This window comes from Rattus norvegicus, chromosome 3 (genome assembly GCF_021556685.1).
Source record: "Rattus norvegicus strain SHRSP/BbbUtx chromosome 3, alternate assembly SHRSP_T2T, whole genome shotgun sequence".
Lineage (NCBI taxonomy): Eukaryota > Metazoa > Chordata > Mammalia > Rodentia > Muridae > Rattus > Rattus norvegicus.
This window is the reverse complement of record NC_141536.1, coordinates 38,334,017-38,357,390: the sequence shown is the minus strand read 5'-3', so window position 1 is coordinate 38,357,390 and position 23,374 is coordinate 38,334,017. Positions and strand designations below refer to the sequence as shown.

Sequence of the window (23,374 nt, the reverse complement as noted above, 5' to 3'; positions counted from 1 at the left end):
CTCATTTTGTAACTAAACTAAAATCATATCTTTGCTTTGGTATAGAATTTATTTGTTAAAAAAGTTTAAAAGTACAAGGTTTAGAGCCAGTCTTCTATTGATGTCATTACAAACTTCTGAGTTGATTACACATGTATGGCCAAATAGCAAATTTACGGCTCTGAATTTGTGAGAGTACTTTCAAGATAATATTTAAGATATAAAGACAACAGTCCAGGTTACGTTATGTAGATAAATGTTTTTCAAAAACGTCAGAAATCCACAAAATATGAGATTTAACATTATTTTCTTTTGTTGAGATATATCTGCTCCTAACAGTTCCCCTTTGGTGGATTTAATGAAGAATGTGAACATCTCTACCTCCAGATGAGGCAGTACTTTGTGGCTAGGCAGCCACTGGACAAAACTGCCTGTTTCATCTACAGACTAATACTGTCCAGAAAAAGGACAAATTATGCAGAATAGTTGACTGATAAACTCTGCCGAGACAGGGTGATCAGCCCTTCAAATATCTGCATTTCAAGTATCTGTCATTGGATTTTTGGGCCAGAAGGCTAAAGACTTGCACTCTCATGTTGCTAACAAAAGACTGTACTAGTGGAGATTTGTCTCTACAACCTCTCAGTTCTGGAAGCAGTGTTGGGCTTCCTACGTGTATGGATATTTGGTCATTCTCAGATTTCTGATGGGGTTGAAGACTGATTATAGTCTCATAGCCTATCAAGCTGTTTAACTCTAAAAATACACATTTATTAGATAGTTATCAGATACTATACAAGCTAGCCAAGCCTTTCTTAAGCTGGAATGGATAACTAAATATTCTGGTTAACTGATATAGTGTTGGACTGGGTGTTAGATAAATTTTATGCTTTTAATTACAAAATGATAATAGCTTATATTTGAGAGAAAAGTTTTTATTTTAATTAGACAAAAATGGTGAAATTTGGGATGATGTCACAGGTGAGGCAAGTACAAGATAGAATGAGGCCTATCATTGGATAAGAAGGAAGGATGGGTGGGAGAAAAGTTTGAGTGAAGGGGAGGAAACTGGAAGCAAAGGAAGAAGAGACAGAAGAAGGCAGAGAATCCACCACAGAGAGCGAACATGGAGGCTGATGTTAAGATTTCACGCTGTAACTTTACAGGTTGTTATGAACGTTCTTAAGGGATGGATGTGTACAGGGATTTGTATGTTTAGGTGGGCAATTATATGTTATCAATTGGATCAGAGGTTTATTGTGTTGCATGTTCTTTCTTGTGGAGAATTGAATTTTGGAGAGTGGGTGGGATGTCACAGAATTAGGATGTACATTTCTGCCATGGTGGCAACCTGCCTTGGGAACTGGATGGGTAGAGAGATTGTTCCCAGGCTTAGAGAAAGTCCTTTGGCAGTATGATATGGGATGGGGCAAAGCAGATTAGAGGCTTTGCTGACTGAGATTAAGATATCTATCAGATATCTTGGGGCACTGTGGTGCCGGACTAAGTGAAGAAATAAAGTTTCATAGTTTCATAGATATGAGAAACAAAGTTATGAAAACAAGGTTTTGAGAAATACATTTGATGTCAGGTTGCCTAATGCTATGACAAAGTTTTAGTAGTCAGAATGACCAAACTATTCTGACCATAAGTTAGTTCAAAACAAAGATAACTTTTCAAAAAGAACCCCCCACCCCTTCCTTTGACAATTCCCGAGAACAACCACAAGATGTCATCCCAAACTACCTGCCCACTCAGTTCACCCCACAACCCCCTCCACACACACACACACAACTCCTTCTAAGGGACTTGCCAACTTAGTCCTTTCCCAAGAATTTTCCAAGGCTGGAAAAGGAAAGTGACTAATTGAGCAAAGAACAGCCCCTCGAGCAGGCCAGCCAATACCAGACAATATCCTTTGTCCTGTGTACCACCAATGAGAATGAGCCAGCTAACCCTGTTGCTGAAGTCTGCCCTCTGCAAGGAATAAAAGTTGTGTGCCTTTTGGGTCCAGGGTTGCCTCTCCCTGCATGGATGAGCAACCCCAAGTATGTAGATCATTAAACCTCTTGTTATTGCAGCAGTCACTTTGTCAATTTGTGATCTGTGGGTTGCATTCCTGAGGTAAGACCACTATGGGATCTTACAACACAAGTGGGATAAAAGACAGTCCCTAATATAATTTTACAACAACAGGACTGAAACCCCAAGAGCCAGCAGAAACAGTGCAAACAGGCAACCTCAGAAGGAAGGAGGTAGGGAGGACCCTCTAAAAATATACCAGAGAACTGGGAAGTGAGAGACTCTCAGGACTCAAAGGTGGGAACCCAAAACGAAAGGCCCTACACTGGGGAGAGAAAACTTATTGAACCCACCCCCAGCAGAAAGCCCAGGCATCAAGTGAGGGATGGGGTTGCTATCCCACAGTCAAAGCTCTGACCCATAATTCTTCCTGTCTGAAAGAAATGCAGGGATGGAATTGGAGAAGAGCCTGAGAAAAGACGGTCCAGGGACAGGCCCAAAGTGGGATCCATCTCAAGGGGAGGCCTCAAGTGCTGACATCACTACTGAGACTCTGAGGAGTTCAAGACTATCCTCAAAAAGACCCAACAAGCAGATATGTGCATCCAACCAAAGAACAGAAGCTGGTGACCTTCTGGTTGAATTAGGGAAAAACTGCAGGAAGCTGAGGAGGAGTGTAAGCCTGTAGAAGGACCAGCAGTCTCATTTAACCTGGACCCCAGAGATATGTCAGACACTGGATCACCAATCAGGCATCATACACCAGATGAAGTGAGTTTTCCAACCCGTATACAGCTGAGGACTCCCAGGTCTGGGTGTAGTCAGAAAAGATGCACCTAACCCTCAAGAGACTGGAGGGCCCAGGAAGTTTAGAGGTCTTGTAGGGTAGGTGGAGTGGGTTCATCCTTATGGAGATGGGGTAGGGGGCAGGAATAAGGTATGGGATGTGCAACTGTTGGGGGGAAGATAGACTGGGAGAAGAATAAAATCTGGAGTGTAGAAATAAATAAATAAAAATATTTTAAAACATTTAAAAACAAAGACTCTAAATATTCCTGTTTTAAGCTACATAGTAAATATCATAAATGTAAAGAAAAATCTTTAACAAAAACACTACCCATAGTTTAAACTTACTTAAAAAAAATCTCAGGTCAAATTTATGATTGTGATTGCTGTATTATCATTCCATAAGTCATGGGGCAGGCAGACAAGCGTTCTAAGCAGACAGACACTGAGTTCTACATATGTGATCACATCCTTTTCATGCTGTGAGCCACTGAGCCAAACATTGAAGCTTACATAAGTATTCTTTATAAAGCATACACTATCTTTCTATTATTGTTTTGTATGTATATGTGTGTGTGTTTGCCTGCATGGTTTGCCATGGAGCAGATCTACATGGATACATGGGCCGTCCAGAGGAGAATTTGAACAAAGCTCTAATGACTTAGTTATAAACATTCTCCCCGATGATTCATCTCTTCAGCTTCAGATACAGATTATTGTTTATTTTATTTATTTTTTATTATTAATCATTGTACTTTTTACATTTCAAATGATATCCCTCTACCTGGATTCCCCTCGACCAATCCCCCATCTCATCTCCCTTCTCCCCTTCCCCTTTGCCTCGTGAGGGTGCTCCTCCACCCATTCACCAACTCTAGCCTCATATAACAGTAAAAGTTTAAATTATTCTCTGGAATGCACAACTAAGTTTACAGAGTTTGGGAGGATCAAGCAGAAAATGAGGGAGGAAAAATTGTGATCAGAAAATATTGTATAAAAATCTTCAATTTTAACTAAAACATACCATCAACTATTGCATAGGTAAATTGAACAAAACATTTAGAAACATAACAGTATTTTTGTTCAGGCATTTTAATTTCATCTCCTGAGTAAAAGTAGATGGACAGATGATAGGTAGAGAAATAGATAACACAGATACCTACATAGATTCTTTCATATACCAAAACGTAAGTCTTTATGAGTGTCTTAATGTGAGTGTGTGTGTGTGTGTATCATACCTTTATTGTAAATATGATGTTATTGAAATCATATGTACCTATTATTAATATTTAAGATATCATTCTAATTCCCAAACTTAATTCATACAACACATAAATATAAAACCATACATATTTTTAAGCCACACTTATTATCCTTCTATGGCATTTATATGCTATATTTCTATTGTTACAAAAATAAAAATATATTCATTTCTGGATTTGTTGGTGTTTTTCCTTAATGATTCTAAGACAGTATTTTTTGAAGTTGAAAATTTTTATATACATTCGTTTTTCCATTTTCTTTTACTTTTTTAATCAAATTTTTTTTTACTTAACTTCCAAATATTGTCCCTTCCCAGTCTCCTCTCCCAGACTTCTTCAGCCAAACCCCCTCCCATTAGTGTCTGACAGGGTGCTCCCCAACTCTTCCACCCCACCTCACCCTTAGCATATCCTTTCCCTGGGGCATTAAGTCTCTACAGGATTAGGTACAACTTCTTCCACCCAGAGCAGACAAGGCAGTCTTTTGGTACAGACCAGCATGTGTATGTTCTTTGATTGGTAGCTTAGTCCCTGGGATCTCTGAGGGCATTAAGTCTTTACAGGATTAGGCACATTTGGATATGAAAGAGCCCTTCTACACATCAGCTCACAGAAGTTAGGACTCTAGGCCCAAGACCTACCCAAAATTATACATGCCACAACACCAGCATAGATGGTAAATGGGTTCTGAAAGTCCTGACCTAGCTGAGGAGATGCAATTGATGCCAATTGGAATAGGGAGAGTCTGTTCTCCTCAAGGATGTACCCACTTATATGCTATCCTTACTCCAATAAATGACTTCACGTCATGCATGAGGTGGTATCATTGAGTGGGTTTGCTAAGTTTTATATAAGAGCACATGAATGTAGAAGGAAAAAGTAGTAAAAAACAAGAAAGGTATTAGAGAAGACAAACTGAGGAATGGACTTGATAAAATACATTATATGCACCTATGAAATTTTCGAATGATAGTTCAGTCACTTGCAAACAACAAAGGAGCGGCCAGAGAGGTTGGGGGAAAGACTGGGGCACTAGAATGTCTAAAACATCAAAGATTTTTTTTTGTTTCAAATTAGAGATAACAACTGAAAGGAAAATTATGGTGTGTCAAGAAATATGAGCACTAGTAATTGACTATTATATAGCAACAGAGATGTCAATCATTCCTACACATTCATGTAGGAATCATTAGTAACCTTTGACAAAAGAATTTAACTGATCTTCTGAGAATGAAACTCAACAGAAGTATAATTAAAATAAAATGAGAAAAAGAGTTTAGCAATCTCTTTCAAGAGCAGTTTCAAAGAAAAAAAATAGACACATTTATGAATAGTCAAATGAATTATACTTAAACCAGAAAAACCTGCCACGTGCACCCAGTGGAATAACCAGAAGAGACAAAAAGAATCTACAATTATAAGAAGTAGACAGAGGTAGTGGAAGGATGAACTTGGGTAGTTTAGTAAATGGTGTTTAGAGGATTGGAGAGCTGTAATTAGAAACATGGACAAGTATCTGTAGCAATAATGTAGATGGTAGAAAATAGGAACATGAATTCCAGTGATGGGCAGATGCTGTGGTGAAATCAGTAAGTTTGTTGTTGTTTTTGTTTCTGTTTTGTTTTGTTTTCTCCAAATTGGTTACATTTTTTTTCAGTGAAAACTGGGAATGGGATTTGATAATGCAGGTTGAGGAAACATGAAATTAAGAACTGGTAATATACACAGGGAAAAGACGTATAGAAAAGAAAATATAAAGTTTTGGTGACAGAATTAAGGCTTACACAGACCTGTGTTGATAAATTCAAAGCCAGTAACTACAACAGCATCACTGTCACTGGATCCCAAGTAAACCTCCTTTACAGCTTTTAGTGACATCCCTAGTGTATAAATTCATTCTATTTTGTTCATCTCATTTCTTCCTTCAAGAAAGGAATGGGGTAGGAAAGTGAGTAATGTGCTACAGATGTCCAATATTGTTCAAAAGACAATTCATAATTGATTTTTAAAATGAAACCTTTAGTAATATAGATCCCAACTTTGCTTTGCCCTTTTTGCATTACTTGGTGTTCTGTGGAAGATAAAGTTTCATATTCGAAACTGACCTTGGGGCAGACTTTCATCTTCAGAGAGTGTATCTTCTAATTTGTAAACAAAGCAAAGTAAAACATAAGATAAACTTCATGCGGTTCATATAGAAAATTACATGATACAATGTGGCTGAGCTGCATAATGAACACATTCACTGTATATTCAAGCACTCAGAATAAAATTCAATATTGACTCCTAACTATTTGGAATGTTCATATAACTTAGTTCATGTGTATATATTTTTATATAGAGACCAATAATTTTTCCCATATTCTCTACTTAATCCATACACGTTAATTAAGGACAAGATAATATGCAACTTGGTCTTAATTTCTCATAAAATGTAGGTAGGGAGAGCACTGAATGTGCATTTTTAAAAGCTGGATTTTACATATCAATTGTATTAATATGTTTCTGGTATAAAATAATGATTAAAGTGTTATATTGTCCTGGAGCTTTGCTATTGCGATTTAAGGTAGAGCACCTTAAATTATCTCAGATAATCAATCCTATAAGGATCTTCTTATCAGTCATAGTGAAGTTGTCTCCACAAATATCCACATGTATCACTGCAGGCAAAGCACAAATTGAGGCAACAGAAAAAATATTCTTTTTTCAATGGAAAAATGAAACAGATACTATCAATGCACTGCATTAACATATGATAGATACATTTGTATTGCTATATTTCCTCCTAAATTTATCACCACTGTGTATGTTTTCCTGCTGTAAAATTGGACATAGAGAATGTAAATAAAATTTCTTTTAGAATTACTTGCAATGTGCTATATTGCATCCAATTTAGAAAGCAATAATAAAATACTAAAAGTTGACATTCAAAGCCTAAATACAAATTTTCTCATATACATACCAATTACCACTCAGATGTTCACAGTTTTCTACAGGGAGAAATTTTATGCTTCTGAGAAAACTAATTATGATATACAATGAGAATTTCAAGGCACATGCCAATGTCTCCCAGGTCAATAAACTACATCTCAGTATCACAACTTAAATTATTTAACTGTGAAGTATAATTTTCCTACAGAGAAATAGCAATGTAAGTTGGCATTAAAGCAACCCAGCCTTCCCCAAAGACATTGTCATATGCACAGAAAACATATGTCAACAGCAGAATAGAAAAAGAGATTCTGAAATCAAATATTGCTTCAAGTAGATTTTTAAAATTATGTCAGAACTAGTTGTTTCTCTTTTATTCTGTTAATTAAATCTAAAAATGGTAAAAACGGTACTTATTAAGCCATCTTTAGTTTTTAAATTATATATTTCTATGGGTAGTAAAAAGATGTACAAATTCTAACTACAATGAACAAGTTAAAGACCAAGTAGAAAAAATGAACCTTAAAATGATTTAAAATGGTATATTGTACAGTTATGCTGAGGTAATGTTCATAAATGTAGCATTGGGTTTGAAAAAGAGAAATACAAAATGAGAATATTAATTGGATTTCAGATCTATTTTACATATCTTTTCTACTTATCTTGGAAGGACTATAATTTTCATACCACTGGCAAAAAAAATGCCAACAAAGCTAAAAATGATAGCTTCTAAAGTGATTTGTTCTATTTCTTGTGTCTATGAGCAGAATTATTGTAGCATCGCACTCAATGTGGATTATAGTTAAAAGTTTCTCTCATGATTCATATGTATGCTTATAAAACCAGACAGACAAACTGCCACATATCTCTACTCCCTCAGACTTGACGCATTAGAAGTTATAACTTGGAGTCAAGGATGAGGTTCATCTCTTTGATACCAGCACTTGGGAGGTAAAAGGTTAACCATGAAGAAGAGTAATTCTCTATAGCTCTATATCCATTAATTGCCTGCAGTGCTCCAATATTTACACTGATATGTTAGTTTGCATCATTACTATTTGGTTTATTTGAGCAGCCATACCATTCATATTTCATGGCTGTATTCTTTTGACATAAGTACAACACATTATTGGAGTAGGTGGCTTTATCCTGTAGCGCCATCAATTTTTCTGCCCCCAGTTCGATGATATTTCTTGAACCTCATTTATAGGAAATGTATTGTACATTCATGAACTGAGACTATATAGCCCAAGATCAATTGTTCTCTGCCTTTTAAGTAGTTGTGCATTTCTATAATTTCTCAGTCAAAAATTAAAAAAAAAAACTCTTGGATGAAGCCTAAAAATTACACTAATTTATTGTTATAGGGATAAGTATTTATAATGCAAGTTATACATTTTATTGGTTCACTGGGGGTTCAGTCTGAGCAGGACCCAGGGCTTCCCCTTCCACTGGTGCTCTTACTAGGGTATTCATTGCTACCTATGAGGTCAGAGTCCAGGGTCAGTCCATGTATAGTCTTTAGGTAGTGGCTTAGTCCCTGGAAGCTCTGGTTGCTTGGCATTGTTGTACATATGGGGTCTCGAGCCCCTTCAAGCTCTTCCAGTTCTTTCTCTGATTCCTTCAACGGGGGTCCTATTCTCACAATGGGGGGAGGATGGGGAGGGGAAACACCCATAAAGAAGGGGAGGAGAGGGATTAGGAGGATGTTTGCCCGGAAACCGGGAAAGGGAATAACACTCGAAATGTAAATAAGAAATACTCAAGCTAATAAAAAAAAAAGCAATGACAGTAAAGGACAAGATTAGCAAGCTGAAAATCCATACTACAGAATAGCTAATATGACTTGCGTAGCTAGTCATCTGTGATATGATAGCTATCCTTAATGTATAAAGAAATTGAAAAAGACTAACAATAAGGCAATCAGCATTTTGCCAAGTGATCTGATGCGTACATGTCAAAAGTACAAATGGTCAGTAAATATTTGTAAAATGGCTCATAATCCTTATCTAGAAGCAAAATTGAAATTAAACTTTCACTGAGATTCTACATCATACTAAGAATCTTTCTTTCTTGCCTTCACATATGAAGCATTCCCTTCGACTGGGAGGATTTGGAGAAGATGGAATAATTTGGCAGGAGTGTAAATTAGTATGGAATTCATAAAAAAACTAGAGTGGTTCTTCATTACAGATGTTCTTCAAAAAATTAAAAATATATAAAATTGTGAAACAAATGATGCCTGCACACAAAACTGACACTGATATACCATGTTTTTATTGTGGCATTTTCACAAAAGCCAAGACGTGGGATTATCTTGTCATGTATAAACAGTGTAATGGGTTAAGAAGCATGGTAATTATACACAACATAGTTTTGCCTAGAAATAAGAAGTTGAGGTCATGAGAATTGCAGTTGAAATCATTTGAAAAATTTCAAAACTGCATAACTGGTGAAAATCTGCATCCCTGACCTCAAGCTCTACTACAAGCAATAGTGATAACTGCATGGTATTGGTACAGAGACACACAGGTTGATCAATGAAACAGAAGTGATGACCCAGAAATAAAACCACCTACTTATGCATAGTTGATCTTTGACAAAGTAGACGAAATATACATTGGAAAAGCCAAGTATCTTCAATAAATGGTGCTGGTCTAACTGGCTACCTGTATGCAGAAAATGTAAATAGACTCATATGTGTCACCATGAAAAAAGTTCAAGTCCAAGTGGATCAAGGACTTCAACATGAAACCAGATACAGTGACCCTAATGAAAGAGAAAGTGGGAAAGAGCTTTGAACTCAATCGCACAGGGGCAAATTTCCTAAACAGAACTCCAATGGCTCACACTCTAAGAATTAATAAATGGGGCCTCATGAAACTGAAAAGCTAATGTAAGGCAAAGGACATAGTCAATAAGAAAAATAGGCAACTGTCAGTTTGCCAATTTAAAAATTTTCAAATTTAGAAATAGAGATTATCACATTAAATGTAATCAGCCAAACATAAAGAAAATTTGCATACGTTTAAGTTGTTAGTTGAAATTATGGGAAATATAAACAAGAGACAGACTGATAAGGAAGGCAGAAGGTATCTTAGGGGAAATGAGGAAAAGTGTGGGAAAGAAGATTGAGATCGGTACAGGAAGGTAAATAAAGTGTCATGTATGGCAACCTCACAGTGAAAAACATTAATGTCATCAAATAATTGTAATAGAAAAACAAACACCTTTAGACCTAGAAAATGATGTATAAAGATGTAAATAAAAAGTGAATCACATAATAAATTGTGGTTATGTATAGAAAAATGACAATATCTAGGCCCTACACTACTAGGTTGTAGTTATTAAAAAATCTATTCTATAATAGAAAATTATGTACTTCTTCATTTTCATGTGTTTGCATTTATATATTAACAAACTGTTAACATATATAAATATTAGTGTACCGAGTTGGATACTTCACATTTCCTGAACTCAAAATTTACCACTGTGCTATAGAAATCAAAACAAGGTGATGCAGGCGTAAAACTAGACCACAGGAAAGAGGCTTTTGTTTCATAAAATACTTGGAGTCCTGAATTCTAACTACAAAGTGTCTTTGGCAATAGAGGGCCACTCATAAATCCAGAGAGGTAACGAAGGGGCAGGATAAGTGTAGTTACCACAGCTCATCAAAGTGACTATCAAAGAAACTGAAGTTGGGACCAATGCAGATATGAATGGATGAAGAGGATCCCACCCCCCCCCAGCAGATACATCTATAGCTCATGCAGAGAAAGAGAATTAGCATGTCCCAGAGATGATTTTCCTAACTGGTTGTCCAGCTTAGAATGATTACTTCTGCGTCCTCGTACATACAAACAATAAAAATAGGACCTGCGAATTTATTTATATGTATTGCACATACACATATCAGTATACATGAACATAATCTATCTGTCTTGTGCTGTGTGTCTGTGTAACACTAATTAAAAAGCTACCTATCACGTTGAAGTATGGGGGGTCAGGAGAAAAGTTTGAGGGTGAAAATGATAGAATTTTCCTTCAGTTAAAACCATATTCCCACCACCTACAGTTATAAAGTATGCAGAGATAGGAAGGGTGTTGTTGAACAAGAACCGGAACAATGTGATTTAATCATTTTTATTTTATTGTATTTTATTGTATTTTGAAAAAGAGTGTTCTGTAGTACACACTTGATTTCTTTTGGTAGCTGAAAGCTCTCTTGAAGTGTCTATCTGTCTTCCTCAAGCTCCCATGTGCTGGAGTGATAAATGGGAGCAACTGTGCACACACACACACACACACACACACAATTCCGCAAGTGGATACAAATTCTGAATTCTGAATATTTCCACAATGGAAATATACCTATAGGGAAGCAAGACCTCTTCTTTCCTCCTCTCCTCTTATGCATGTACCAGAGGCCTTTAAACTTAATCATGAAAGGCATAACAAGAAAATTCCACAGAAAAGAAATACATCATTATTTTCATTCATTAATTAAAGCTTTACTTGATTGTTATTTTTTCATGAAAAGCAATAAAGATATGCCACAATAAATAAAAGCAGTGACCTTATTACCTTTCAGAGATATTAGACTTGACTAGTCTTCTTGGTTGTAGCTGCCACCTTTGCCTACCCAATCACTCTCTCACACAACCCAAAGTCTGTGGAGCAAGTAATGTGATTAAGAGTGAGAATGATTTACTATCCACTGAAGCCCAAAATGCTTCTTGTCTGATATTGAGTGTGTTGGAGCCTTTTTTAAAAATCAAGGTGTGATCCACAGTCCACCTTTGCCTCACATAGCTTAGCTCCTCCTCCTGCTGAAAGATGTGGAAGCCACCTCTCTTGCTACTGCCAAACACATGATTCTGTATTAACATCCCCAGGAAAGTCATCTTTGGGCAATACTGGATTCCTGTGGCTGTTTCTGTTCTCATAACACTTCGTACCTTTGTAGATGAATATTCATATGCAAACCACCTCTCAGGTTTCCTTGAATATCCTTTTAACAATAAACAAGAAATTGTCAAATTATAAGAAAAGGGAGGATGTGTTGTAGGAGTGGAAGATTATAGTTAATATTTTAATGAGGCAATTTCATGTAAGACAAAATTATCCAGGAATATTTACTTTATACAGTTTACCTTGGATTTGTATCCATTTCTGCTGTTCAAATAGCTTTTGGTTTCCTCCCTGCATGAAAGGTATACTAAACTGTCATATTTGAAATGTCTGTACTATGTTTAGGTGAATGAAGAGGAAAAATGAATTTTACCTGAGCCTACTTTTCTGTCAGTTATGCTCTGGTAAAACTCACTTTGGTCATAATGTTGAATCTTTGGGAATAGCATGTTCTGACCTCTCCTTTAAACTCACTACTACTGAACTATGATTGAAGAACACATAAGATGATTTTATGTTTCATATGTTTTATAATAGTCATTAAAGCATTACCAGCAAGTCAAAAACTGGCTTATGAATGGGGGCAGTGGAACAGTAGTTAAATATAAGTGAGGTGATGCAGCATGCTCCGTGACAACAGTGGTACTAAAATGTGTTCCCACCACAGGCATAAACAGGTTCATACTACTACTTCATTTGAAAGAATGCTCCTAGCGTAATAGAATTACTATCACCAAGGTAAAACACAGAGAGAGGTGAGCAAAGAGAAGGGAAGGGTGAGCTTATACATTGAGTAATGGAATTAATTCCACACATGAGCACATATGCCAAAGTATTAGAGAAGTCATTACTATTGTCACAGAAAAAAACCCGCCAGCATATGAGAGTTACAGTAATTCTCAAATTAAAAAGAAAAGATGTGGAAGAGAGATCAGAAATCCAATTAATATTCTCATTTTCTTTTCTCCTTTGTGCAGCTAAGGCTACACTTATCATATTTTAATTGATGGAAAAGGCAATCTATAAGAATAGACAGGCGCTCCTGAGATTAAGCACACAAACTTTATATATATATATATATATATATATATATATATATATATATATATATATATATATACATACTATGGCTTATTTCTGTTTTAGGTAGTAAATAAACTCTTTATCCTTTGAGAACAACTTACTCAAAATTTGTATGCAATGAGTCTTCTTTGGCTAATGCCAGTCTGCTACAGACTTTTTCTGTTTTTAGCTTGCAAGCAAGCATACATAAGAAGAAGTCATTTGGTCTAGTATATAAATAATTGAAATAAATTCCCTATTTTCTGATTGTGCCCATGAACAACATTTAAATGCCAACTACATTATAACCTTCAAATGGCTCAATACCAGGACTTGAGAGTGCTGTTAATTTCTGCATTCAAGTAAATGCAAAGATCTCTGAAATTTTATTTCAATTGCTTGCAGCATTTTAAATATTCACTCAATAATAACTGTTAACTTCTTTCTCGAAAATAATTACAAGGCAGAGAAAAAGAAGTGGATAGCTTAAAAGTTTTCTTGAATCCAAAACAATAGCTAGGGGGCCTAAAAGAATTGCAAAGAGTAATAGTAATCTAGAGACTTGAAAGCAGTTTACATATGTATATCATTAAGAACTTAAGGGAACTGTATTCATCAGTGTTTCCAATTATGTATGTTCACAAAATATCATAATTGGATTTTATACAAATAATTTTGTCATTACTCAACAGCCCCAGTCTTATTATTTAGTTTTTCTGAAGGCTACCTGTATTAGTTAAACAACACGCTTGCTGGTTGGCTGAGTGACTGATTAGTTGGTCCAAGCAGTGAAAGGAATCTGTGCCTTGGAAGAATAATGAGTTGCTAAGAAGCAGGAGTGAGGCATGAAGTCAGGTCTTAAAACTGCATGATTTGGCTGCATGCTTAAAGGACAATTTCCTCACTGTTCACTCGGGCAGTTTTGTTCCAAGCACAAGGATTACCCTCAGAGTCAGATTGATTCTTCTACTTCCAGAAAAGCTAGTGACACATGTAATATTGGACTCTGAATTGACTTAAGAGTCCAAGCTTTCATTCTTATGTAAATTTAGTGTATATGAAACTTTTGGTCATTCTATGGATTATTAAAATATGGCATAAAATAGCTTCAAGGTATGTGCAACTTGTTCAAACAAGCTCTTTATAAAAGAGGCTTCCATTCTCTAGTGACTACTCTTGCTCATTTCTTTCATTTGTTGAGCTTACAGAGAGCAGCCGATCAAAACAGTGCACTCAGCATCACTGAAGAGCTTTCTTTATCCACCCTACTTATCCAAATATAACAGAAAAAATAGATTAAAAATGAACAAAATGACATCTATTCATTTACTCTTTAGATACAAAAGTGTTTATTTACTAGGCTTATAAAATATAAACAATATACATTAAAGTCAGTTTAACCATTTTCAACATTCTAGGTCGAAATTAAAATCTCTCTCTCTATCTCTTTCTCTCTCTCTCTCTCTCTCTCTCTCTCTCTCTCTCGTGTGTGTGTGTGTGTGTGTGTGTGTATGTTTGTGTGTATGTGTGTGTGTGTGCTGTATGAATAAAGGCAAAAGAAGAGATTGAATGCAACTGTTGTGAATTTTATTTAAATTTTTATGTATATTATAAGAAGAATCCATGGGTGTCCTGAACTCAGTATTTAATTGCATTGAAAATGCACAAATAGTGTGGTTTAGATGATAGCAATTGCTTTTATCTCAATATCATTTAGTATGTTATAAAGAATGGATCATATATTGACAAATTAAAGGTATTAGTTAATGCAATACACATAGTTAAACATGCCATGGAATGATTATTTAGCTCCAATATGTCAAATTAAATTTGTCTCCAACTTAATTTTTGTTTAGTTTGTTTTTGCTGAAAATATAAAATATTTATTGAAATTATATGTATAGACTGTATCTTTATATATTTATTGTATATTTATTGGCAGTAAATCTGCTCCCCCGTGTGTGTGTGTGTGTGTGTGTGTGTGTGTGTGTGTGTGTGTGTGTGTGTGCCTATCTGTCTGGAGGCAGATGTCCATCTCAGATAACATTTCTTTGCATCTTCCCATTTAGCTTTTGAGAAGGGGTCTCCCACTGCAACTTGAGTGTCTATAATTAGGCTAAGCTAGTGAATCTTTACAGAGTCCCATGAATGCACATGTCTCTATCTACCTTTGGGGATTTGACTATCTTTCTTACCCAAAATTAGGATTGAACAAGCCATTTCTAGCCTTTTAGATAGGTCCTTGGGATTTTAGCCCTTGTACTTAAAGCCAAGCACTTCATTTAATGAGACATCTCCACAATCTCCATCTGTAAATACATTTTAGATTGGCATTCAATTTGAACATTATTAGGATTATTTTAAATAATTTTAATAATTTATTATAAACAGTTTATTGTAACATAATAGGTACATGAAGAAATTTACTAGGTGATTTATTTCTAAGTAGTAACTCAAATTCTTCTCAAAACACAAGTGAAGGTGAATATTTAAGTCAAATATGTCAGTATATAAATTTTCTGAATATACATGAGTAATAATTTATTATTCTTGTTTCTATTTATTAATTTGTTACTAGTATGAAAATCTGCCTTTTATATATGCCTTTTCTACTTCCATTCTTTATTTTTGAAGAAATAAAAATAAGAGATAAGCATACCAAAAAGGAATTTTATAGCTGAGGTAATTCCTAGTTCTTATGTATTGAATATGATACAATCACACAAAAATTGACATTTGACTAAAGGAAACTAAAACAATTTTCTAGATAAAATGAATACAGTCATTTCTTGAATATTAGATACAAGTTTGGAACCTTGACTTGTGGTAAGAATTCATATTTAATTATTCCCTAATAGTGGTAGATGCAGTCATTCAGGAACACATGTGTCCATCTCTGAGTATTTTCACACACAATGGTTTATCTAGAGTCTTCTGAAGACATCTTATCTCCGTTACTAATAACACAAACTGTGAGGTAAGTAAACATCACAACTAAAATTTATGTACTTCACTAATATCATCTCATAGGATATTTCTCAACTCTCAGGTTTTCTCATAATAATAACCATGTAAATATGGTACTTTATATGCCTTTCTGATAAATCATTTAACCTTTCCATTTATGCTTGTTCCATTTTCCACACTTTAGACATTATCAAATATTCATAGCTCAAAAACATCTTAAATGTAGAATTTACTGCTGTTTTTGTTTGGTTTTGTTGCCTTTCCTTTTCACCAACAAACATTTTTCTCTTCTCCTCTTACCAAGTATAGATCTGTTACAAAATTCAGTTCATTTTATGACAGCCAGAAGTAACAATTTTAAAAACATAAACAAATCTCTAACATTTATACATTTTCACACTTTGGCTTCTAAAACTAAGAAATATATGCAAAACTGTGACACAATAATAGATGGCATCGAAGATGCACAAAATCATTTTGAAATTGATTCATATAGAGCCTTGAAATGCAAACATCTAAATACATATAAACAAATGAAAGCACTTAGAAATATAGTCTATAAATTTGAAATTTATAATCAATGCATCTAATACTCAATATCGATTTTCTGAGCAACAAAAGCATGAATATCCCATGATTATGTGTGTCTTTCTTCCTGCTCCAGAGCATTATGGACACACTATATGCCTCTATATCCAAATATGCCTGGGATTTTATGGCTTGGTCTACACTCTTGTCAAACCTGAGATCCTTCAGGTTTATCCTTCCAAATGATAGTGTTATAGGATATATTGCTATGGCAAAGTGATGAGTTTGTTTAAAGACACATTCCAGACCATGTAGTATGATATGAGGAGCCGCTCACTTATTCACAAAATGAATCTAGTGTTAATCACCAATCCTAAAATCTTAGTAAGGCTTAGGCTTTATTCAGACTATTTTAAGAAAAGAAAAGAATACACATATAGTAAATATAGTGTCATTATCATCACCTATTAATTTAACAGCCAATTTTTAGTTAAAAAACATCACTTCCATTAATAATGTCATTACATAAAGAATATGACTGAGGAGCAAAAAATAAATACAATTAAATTAAAAAAGAATCCTGTTCTATTTACAAGGAATCATGAACTGCTATGAATTTGGAAATGTGACAGCTTTCTAAAATCTATGAATATATATTTTGTAAATGCAGAGATTGTTTTTACAAAGACTGGAGGGTAATAAAACCAGCACTAAATATTCTGATTTTTACTACATGTATTTAAGTATGTTTACCTATTAAAGCATCTTACAGTCATTCACAAACATGATGAAATTTTCAACTTAATTTTTACAAAGTATTACTTCTAAGGAAATATAACTTCTATTGTTGATTACTGAATAAGCATTTAAAATAACAGTATGAATTTCTAAAGACATAATAAATATTTTATATAGTAAAAGGAATTAGATGCAGGGACTCAAAAATTCTAGATAAGAGATTTACCACCAGTTTTAACTGTGCCCAGTATTAATAATTTTAAAGGGTCAAATAAGTATGCAATAAATTGGCTAATTTCATTCTGGTATATAATTTTTTCCAAATGAGGTTTGTGATGTATTCTAAAAAGATTTATATAGAAATAATTCATGAAATATCATGTTTGATATTCAGAAAGAGAATAAAATAAAGACGACCTTATGGATAAAACCAATTAGGACTTTGGAATCTTCAATGCCTTTTCAAGTATGTATTTAGATTATCTGAAAGGAAAATAATCATATTTATTAGCATGCATAACTAAAGTCAGTTATTTCATTTCATAAGGTGCTAGAACCAGTTTGACATAAGATTCATATAGTTAGAAGAGAAACTGTGAAATATGGAGTTCAACAACACACAAGTTTCACTGCACAGGTAAACTTACCCTTCTAATCTCACATCTGGCAGACTTCGGTTAAGAGCAATCAAGTCACTGGCCATGAGGTTAAACTGATTGATTTTAAACAACTCTTTCATTTTCTCTTGATCATCTTTTGGAATGAGCACAGCCTTTCCCATTTCTCCTGGACCTTCTTGGTTTCTTGAAATGACAGCTGCAAGAAAAATAGAGGTATAAATATATAGACATATAATGAACAGAGTAAGCTCAGATACTAAATAAAATTCTATTGTGTATTAATATTCAATAATGTAACATTCTAAACTATCTTTTTACAAACTATGTGTTACACAAAGAATTCTGTATGAACATAGTAAATATTATCTAATATGTTACTAATATTTAAAAATGAAGCAACATAATGAACTGACACTTGAACATTTTTATCATGTTTGCAACATATCTAACAGAGACAGGTGAACTTGAGGAATAAGAAAGCCAAAATGCCTTTTAAAGATATTCCAAGATTATATTATCTCCAAATCCAATTAAAAGTTGATGTTTCATATAACTTTATAATTAGGTATTTATAATAGCTAGGGAGATTGATAATTCTCTGCGAAAGCACTTTTAAATGGCTTAAAAGGAGTTTCACAAAAGTGAAATATAATTTCAAGTGTCAAGATAACTTGATGTTTCACACTTGGAAACTCTACAAAAATATCACAGGTTGACAGTTCATTAGTAGAACTAAGGATTTGAGATGCACACAATTCTCTTGACATTTATTCCAGTTAATCAGTAAAATTTTTACTATTCTAAAATACATGTTTCAATGTGTATATAGCAAACATACCTAGATATATAGATGATAGATAGATAGATAGATAGATAGATAGATAGATAGATAGATATCTAATGGATGGATAGATTTATAGATAGATGAGAGAGAGAGAGATAGGTAGATAGATAGACAGTGATAGACAGATATAAATGATATGTAGGTATGTTTAAACAACAATAAAGCTAGATTTAAGATGATGTTAACTTACCTTAAAGATTCTGCTCACCATTGATATCATTATACTAAAATAAATTAGACTTTGACCAGGAAAACAGGAAGCCTAACTGAAGATCATCATCTCCTGCTTCTCTCCTCCAAACCCCTGCTTTGTAGCAGATGACTTGTTGCCGCTTCCCACCCTCAAACTCCCTTTTCCAGTGGATCACTCAGACATTTCTATCCAAAATGCTTTCCCACCACTCATTTTTAATACAAGATATCCACCAGGTACCATATACCAACAGGTATTCCCCGGGAACCCACAGGCTACTCTAACCAGGAAATCATGTCACCTGCCCACCATTTTCCACCATTACTTCCTGTAAATCTAATCCTCAAGTCTCATTTTAATTCTACTGAAGACCAACTTTGACTCCCCCATCCTTCATTACCATATCTAGTGAGCCAGGTCTATCTCCCTTACCAACTTTCCTCCCCACTTACATTGTTATCACAACCTCAAATCCTATCCAACCTCATTCTCTGTGATTATACCATTCAACCTGCCAGAAAAGCAAGTAGACCAGAGTAGGAAAGTTTCAGATCTTCTATCTCCCTCCTTCCCTCTAAATCCAATCACCCAATGTCATAGGATCTTAAGAGATTACATGTTGTGGCCTTTCCTCATTCTATGGTCTTTTTCTCTAGGACTGAGCCAAACCTGGTGGAACAGCTCGCTTACTTCCCACCTGTGGACCCCTTACCCACTCCTAGGCCAAGCACATTCCTAAGTGTCAGCCCTTAAGACCTAGAAATTAATTTTATCCAGCACCCCTCATGGCCACAACATCCAAAATTCCACTAGAAAACACACAGCCACCACAAACTCTTCTCTTAGGTCAAGAGATAAAAGAAACAAAGAACCCAAGAAAGACAAACCAAATATCAGCATCTAGAATCACAGTCTCCCCAAATACAAAGCCTAGATGCTTGCAATCTACAACAGTCAGGACAACATGTCCTATAACGCAAAGCAAATGTATTATAGTATAAGCTCTCAGAATGAAAGCATAGAAGCAGCAGAGTCTGTATTATAGCAGCATAGTCTTTGTATTATAATAGATGTCCTTAAAAGGAAAGTAGTAACCCTCTTAAAGGGAATTCTATGAAAACACAACCACTGCAATGGAATGAATAAAATAGCTCATGATTTGAAAGTAGAAATAGAATCAATAAAAAAAAAACCCAAATTTGGAAAATCTGAAAATGAAAATTTTAGGAACACAAACATGCATCTCAGAGGCAAGTCACACCACCAGAATACAAAAGGTAGAAGAAAGAATCGCAGACATTGAAGTCACAACAGAAGAAACAAATATATAGGAAAAAATGAAAAAAAGTTAAATCTGAAAATGTCCTGCCATAAAACATCCAGGAAATCTGGGACACTATAGAAAGATCAATTCTTAGAATAATAGGAATAGAGGAATGAGAAAAAAAACAAGTTGGAGGCAGAGAAAATATGTTTAAAAAAGTCACAGAAAGAAAGTTCCCTAATTTAAAGGAGATGCTTATGAAGGTATAAAGTGAACAGACACCAAATAGATTTGACCGAAAGAGAAAGACCTCTCAGTATATAATAATCAAAACATTAATGATAAGAACAATGAAAGAATAAAAGCTGAAAGGGGGAATAACCAAGTAATATATGAAAGCTGACCCTTAGCCTGACATCTGACTTCTCATTGATGACACAGAAAGTCAGTAGGATCCGGATGGGTATTCTCCAGACTCTAACAGACCACAGATACCAGTCAAGACTACACAACTACTATAACCAGCAACACTTCCAATCACCACACATGGAAAAATATTCTAGGATAAACCAAATTTAAGCAATATCTACTAATCCAGCCACACAGAAAGTACTAGAGGGAATACGTAATCATACAGAGGTTAACCACATCCAACAAAACAGAAAGAATAAATAATCTTTGAACAGCAAGTCAAAAGAGGCCTCTCACACACCCCCACAATACAGTAATTTTCACAATTAAAACATATAGACTATCCCCTTTGCCTCCTTCAGTTCTTTCAACTCATCCACTGGGATCCCCAGGCTCAGTTTGATTGTTGGCTCTAAATATCTGCATCTGTATTAGTTGGGTGCTGACAGAAATTCTCAGGGGACAACAATACCAGGCTCCTGTCAGCAAGTGCTTCTTGGCATCAGCAATAGTGTTGACATGTAGGGATCCATGGCTGGCTATATATGTAGCAGAGGACAGCCTTATCTGGGATCAATCAGAGGGAAGGTCCTTGGTCCTATGGAGTCTTGATGCCCCATTATAGTGGGGTGATAGTTTGGTGAGGCAGGAGTGGGTGAGTGGGTGGAGGAGCACCCTAATGGAGGCAAAGGGGATGGGGAATTGGATTTGGGGAGTTTGTAGAGGGGAAATCTGGAAGAAGAAAATAATTTGAAATGCAAATGAATAAAAATGATTAAAAAATCATATAGTCTAACAGTATGGAAGGAAAAAAAGAACCCATTTTTCTGCCACATTCAAGAAACACACTTCAACGTCAAGGATAGACATTAACTTAGAGTAAAAGAATGAAAAAGATACTCCAAGTGAATGGATGAAGAATCAAGCAAACGCAGATATTTTAACATCAGACAATATAGACTTAAAACCAAAGCTAATCAGAACAAATAATACTCATCCAAGGAAATATTCTCCAAGAGAGCATTACAATTATTGCCAAATACGTTACAAATGAACACACACTAAAGTTCACAAAAGAAACATCATTATAGCTTAAATCAATTACTGACTCTCACACATGGACAGTGGGAGACTTCAATACTCCAATCACACTAATGACTGGTCAATAGAATAAAATCTGAACAGACGAATGCTGGGAATATGCTATATGCTGTGAACCAAATGAACTTAACAATCATTTGGAACAGAATATGCCACCCAAAAACATGTACCTCCACCTCAGCACCTCAGTTAACTTTCTCTAACACTGACAATATAGGTTACCACAAAGCAAGTCTCCAATTTGTGTTGCCCATATACTCACTGGACCATGGTAAAAAAAATCCCTGTAGCCATATGTCCCTATGGAACAGAGTTGTTCCCTACCTCAAATCTCTCAGAAGCCATCAACTGTGAAGAGCTACACATCACGATCCTTTTCACATTTGGGAGGGGGGGTGTCTGTTAGAGGACATTTTTAAATTTTATTTTTTCTATTCTTTTAGTGAATATTTTCTTTATTCACATTTCAAATCTTTCCCAATTTTCCCTCTGGAATCCTCCTACCCCATCCTCTGAACCCCTGCTTCTATGAAGGTGCTCCACCACCTACCCACCCACTCCCTCCTGTCTCCCTGCCCTCACATTCTCCTACACTGGTGTATCAAGCATTCATAGGACTCCTTCTCCTCACATTGGTGCTCCACAAGGATATCCTCTGCTACATATACTGCTAGAGGCATTGGTCACTCCATGTGTACTCTTTGGTTGGTGGTTTAGTCCGTGTGAGCTATGGGGGTTCTGCTTGGTTGGCATTGTTGTTCTTCTATGAGGTTGCAAGCACCTTCAGATCCTTTAGTCCTTTTTCTAACTCTTCTATTGGGGACCGTGTCCTCAGTCCAATGGTTGTCTGCAAACATCCGCCTCTGTATTTGCTATGCTCTGGCAGAGCCTCTCAGGAGGCTCTGGTCAGCATACACTTTTTGGCATCTGCAATAGTGTCTGAGTTTGGTGCCTGTATATGGGATGGATCCCCAGGTGGGTCAGTCTCTGGATGGCCTTTCCTTCAGTCTCTACTCACATTTTTTTAAGCCTTCTCTTCCATGAATTACTGTTTCTTTCTTTTGGGATATGGGTGAAGCAGGGTAAGCAAGAGGAGGTTGTTGCAAAAACCTGTCTCTCTCCTGAACTGTGAGTCTGCAGTCATCTAATAAGATTGCAAAACAACTTCTCATGCCATTTACAGTCAGGAGCAGCATAGATCATGGATTTTCATATGGTTTCTGATGTCAGCATAGATCTACAACCTCAGCAGGGTCTCTGATGTCAGTGCAAATTACGGATATCAACATGGCCCTAGGCTACAGCACTGACCCTAAACACCATCTTGACACTCCATTGTAGTGAAAGCCGTTAACAAGGCCTCCAGGAATGTATCTACAGGGAGCAGCACAAACCAAAGACAGGGTCTTCAGTGGTAACATGGACCATGGAAATCAACAGAACCTCCTGAGGGAAGATCCACATGTCCACCAGTGGTAGGTAACATGGGGCCAAAGGCCCTGGATTCAGCAGGACCACAGAAATCACCTTGGTTCTCAGAAATCAGGATAGACTTCATGGGTCAATATGGTCTGAGGCTGCACATAGGCCACCCACATCAACAGGACCCCCCAACCACGACATCAACAAAACCTCTAGAGGAAGTACAGACCACAGCAATCCACCTAACCTCCAGCAGAAGCAGGTTTCAAATACATAGACATGGCCTCCACCATCAGCATAGACCATGGACCTTAGCTATTAACAGAATCT

The 23,374-nt window shown here is 35.7% G+C and overlaps 1 protein-coding gene across 5 annotated transcripts in view; it reads right to left on the bottom strand.

The window, feature by feature from the left end:
* Positions 1-23,374, bottom strand: part of Galnt13 (polypeptide N-acetylgalactosaminyltransferase 13) — a 666,951-nt gene that overhangs the window by 390,935 nt on the left and 252,642 nt on the right. For all 5 annotated transcript variants that reach the window (NM_001431575.1, NM_199106.3, NM_001431574.1 and 2 more), the window contains 1 exon segment: positions 17,837-18,005. In NM_001431575.1, coding sequence (NP_001418504.1) covers positions 17,837-18,005 — 169 coding nt within the window.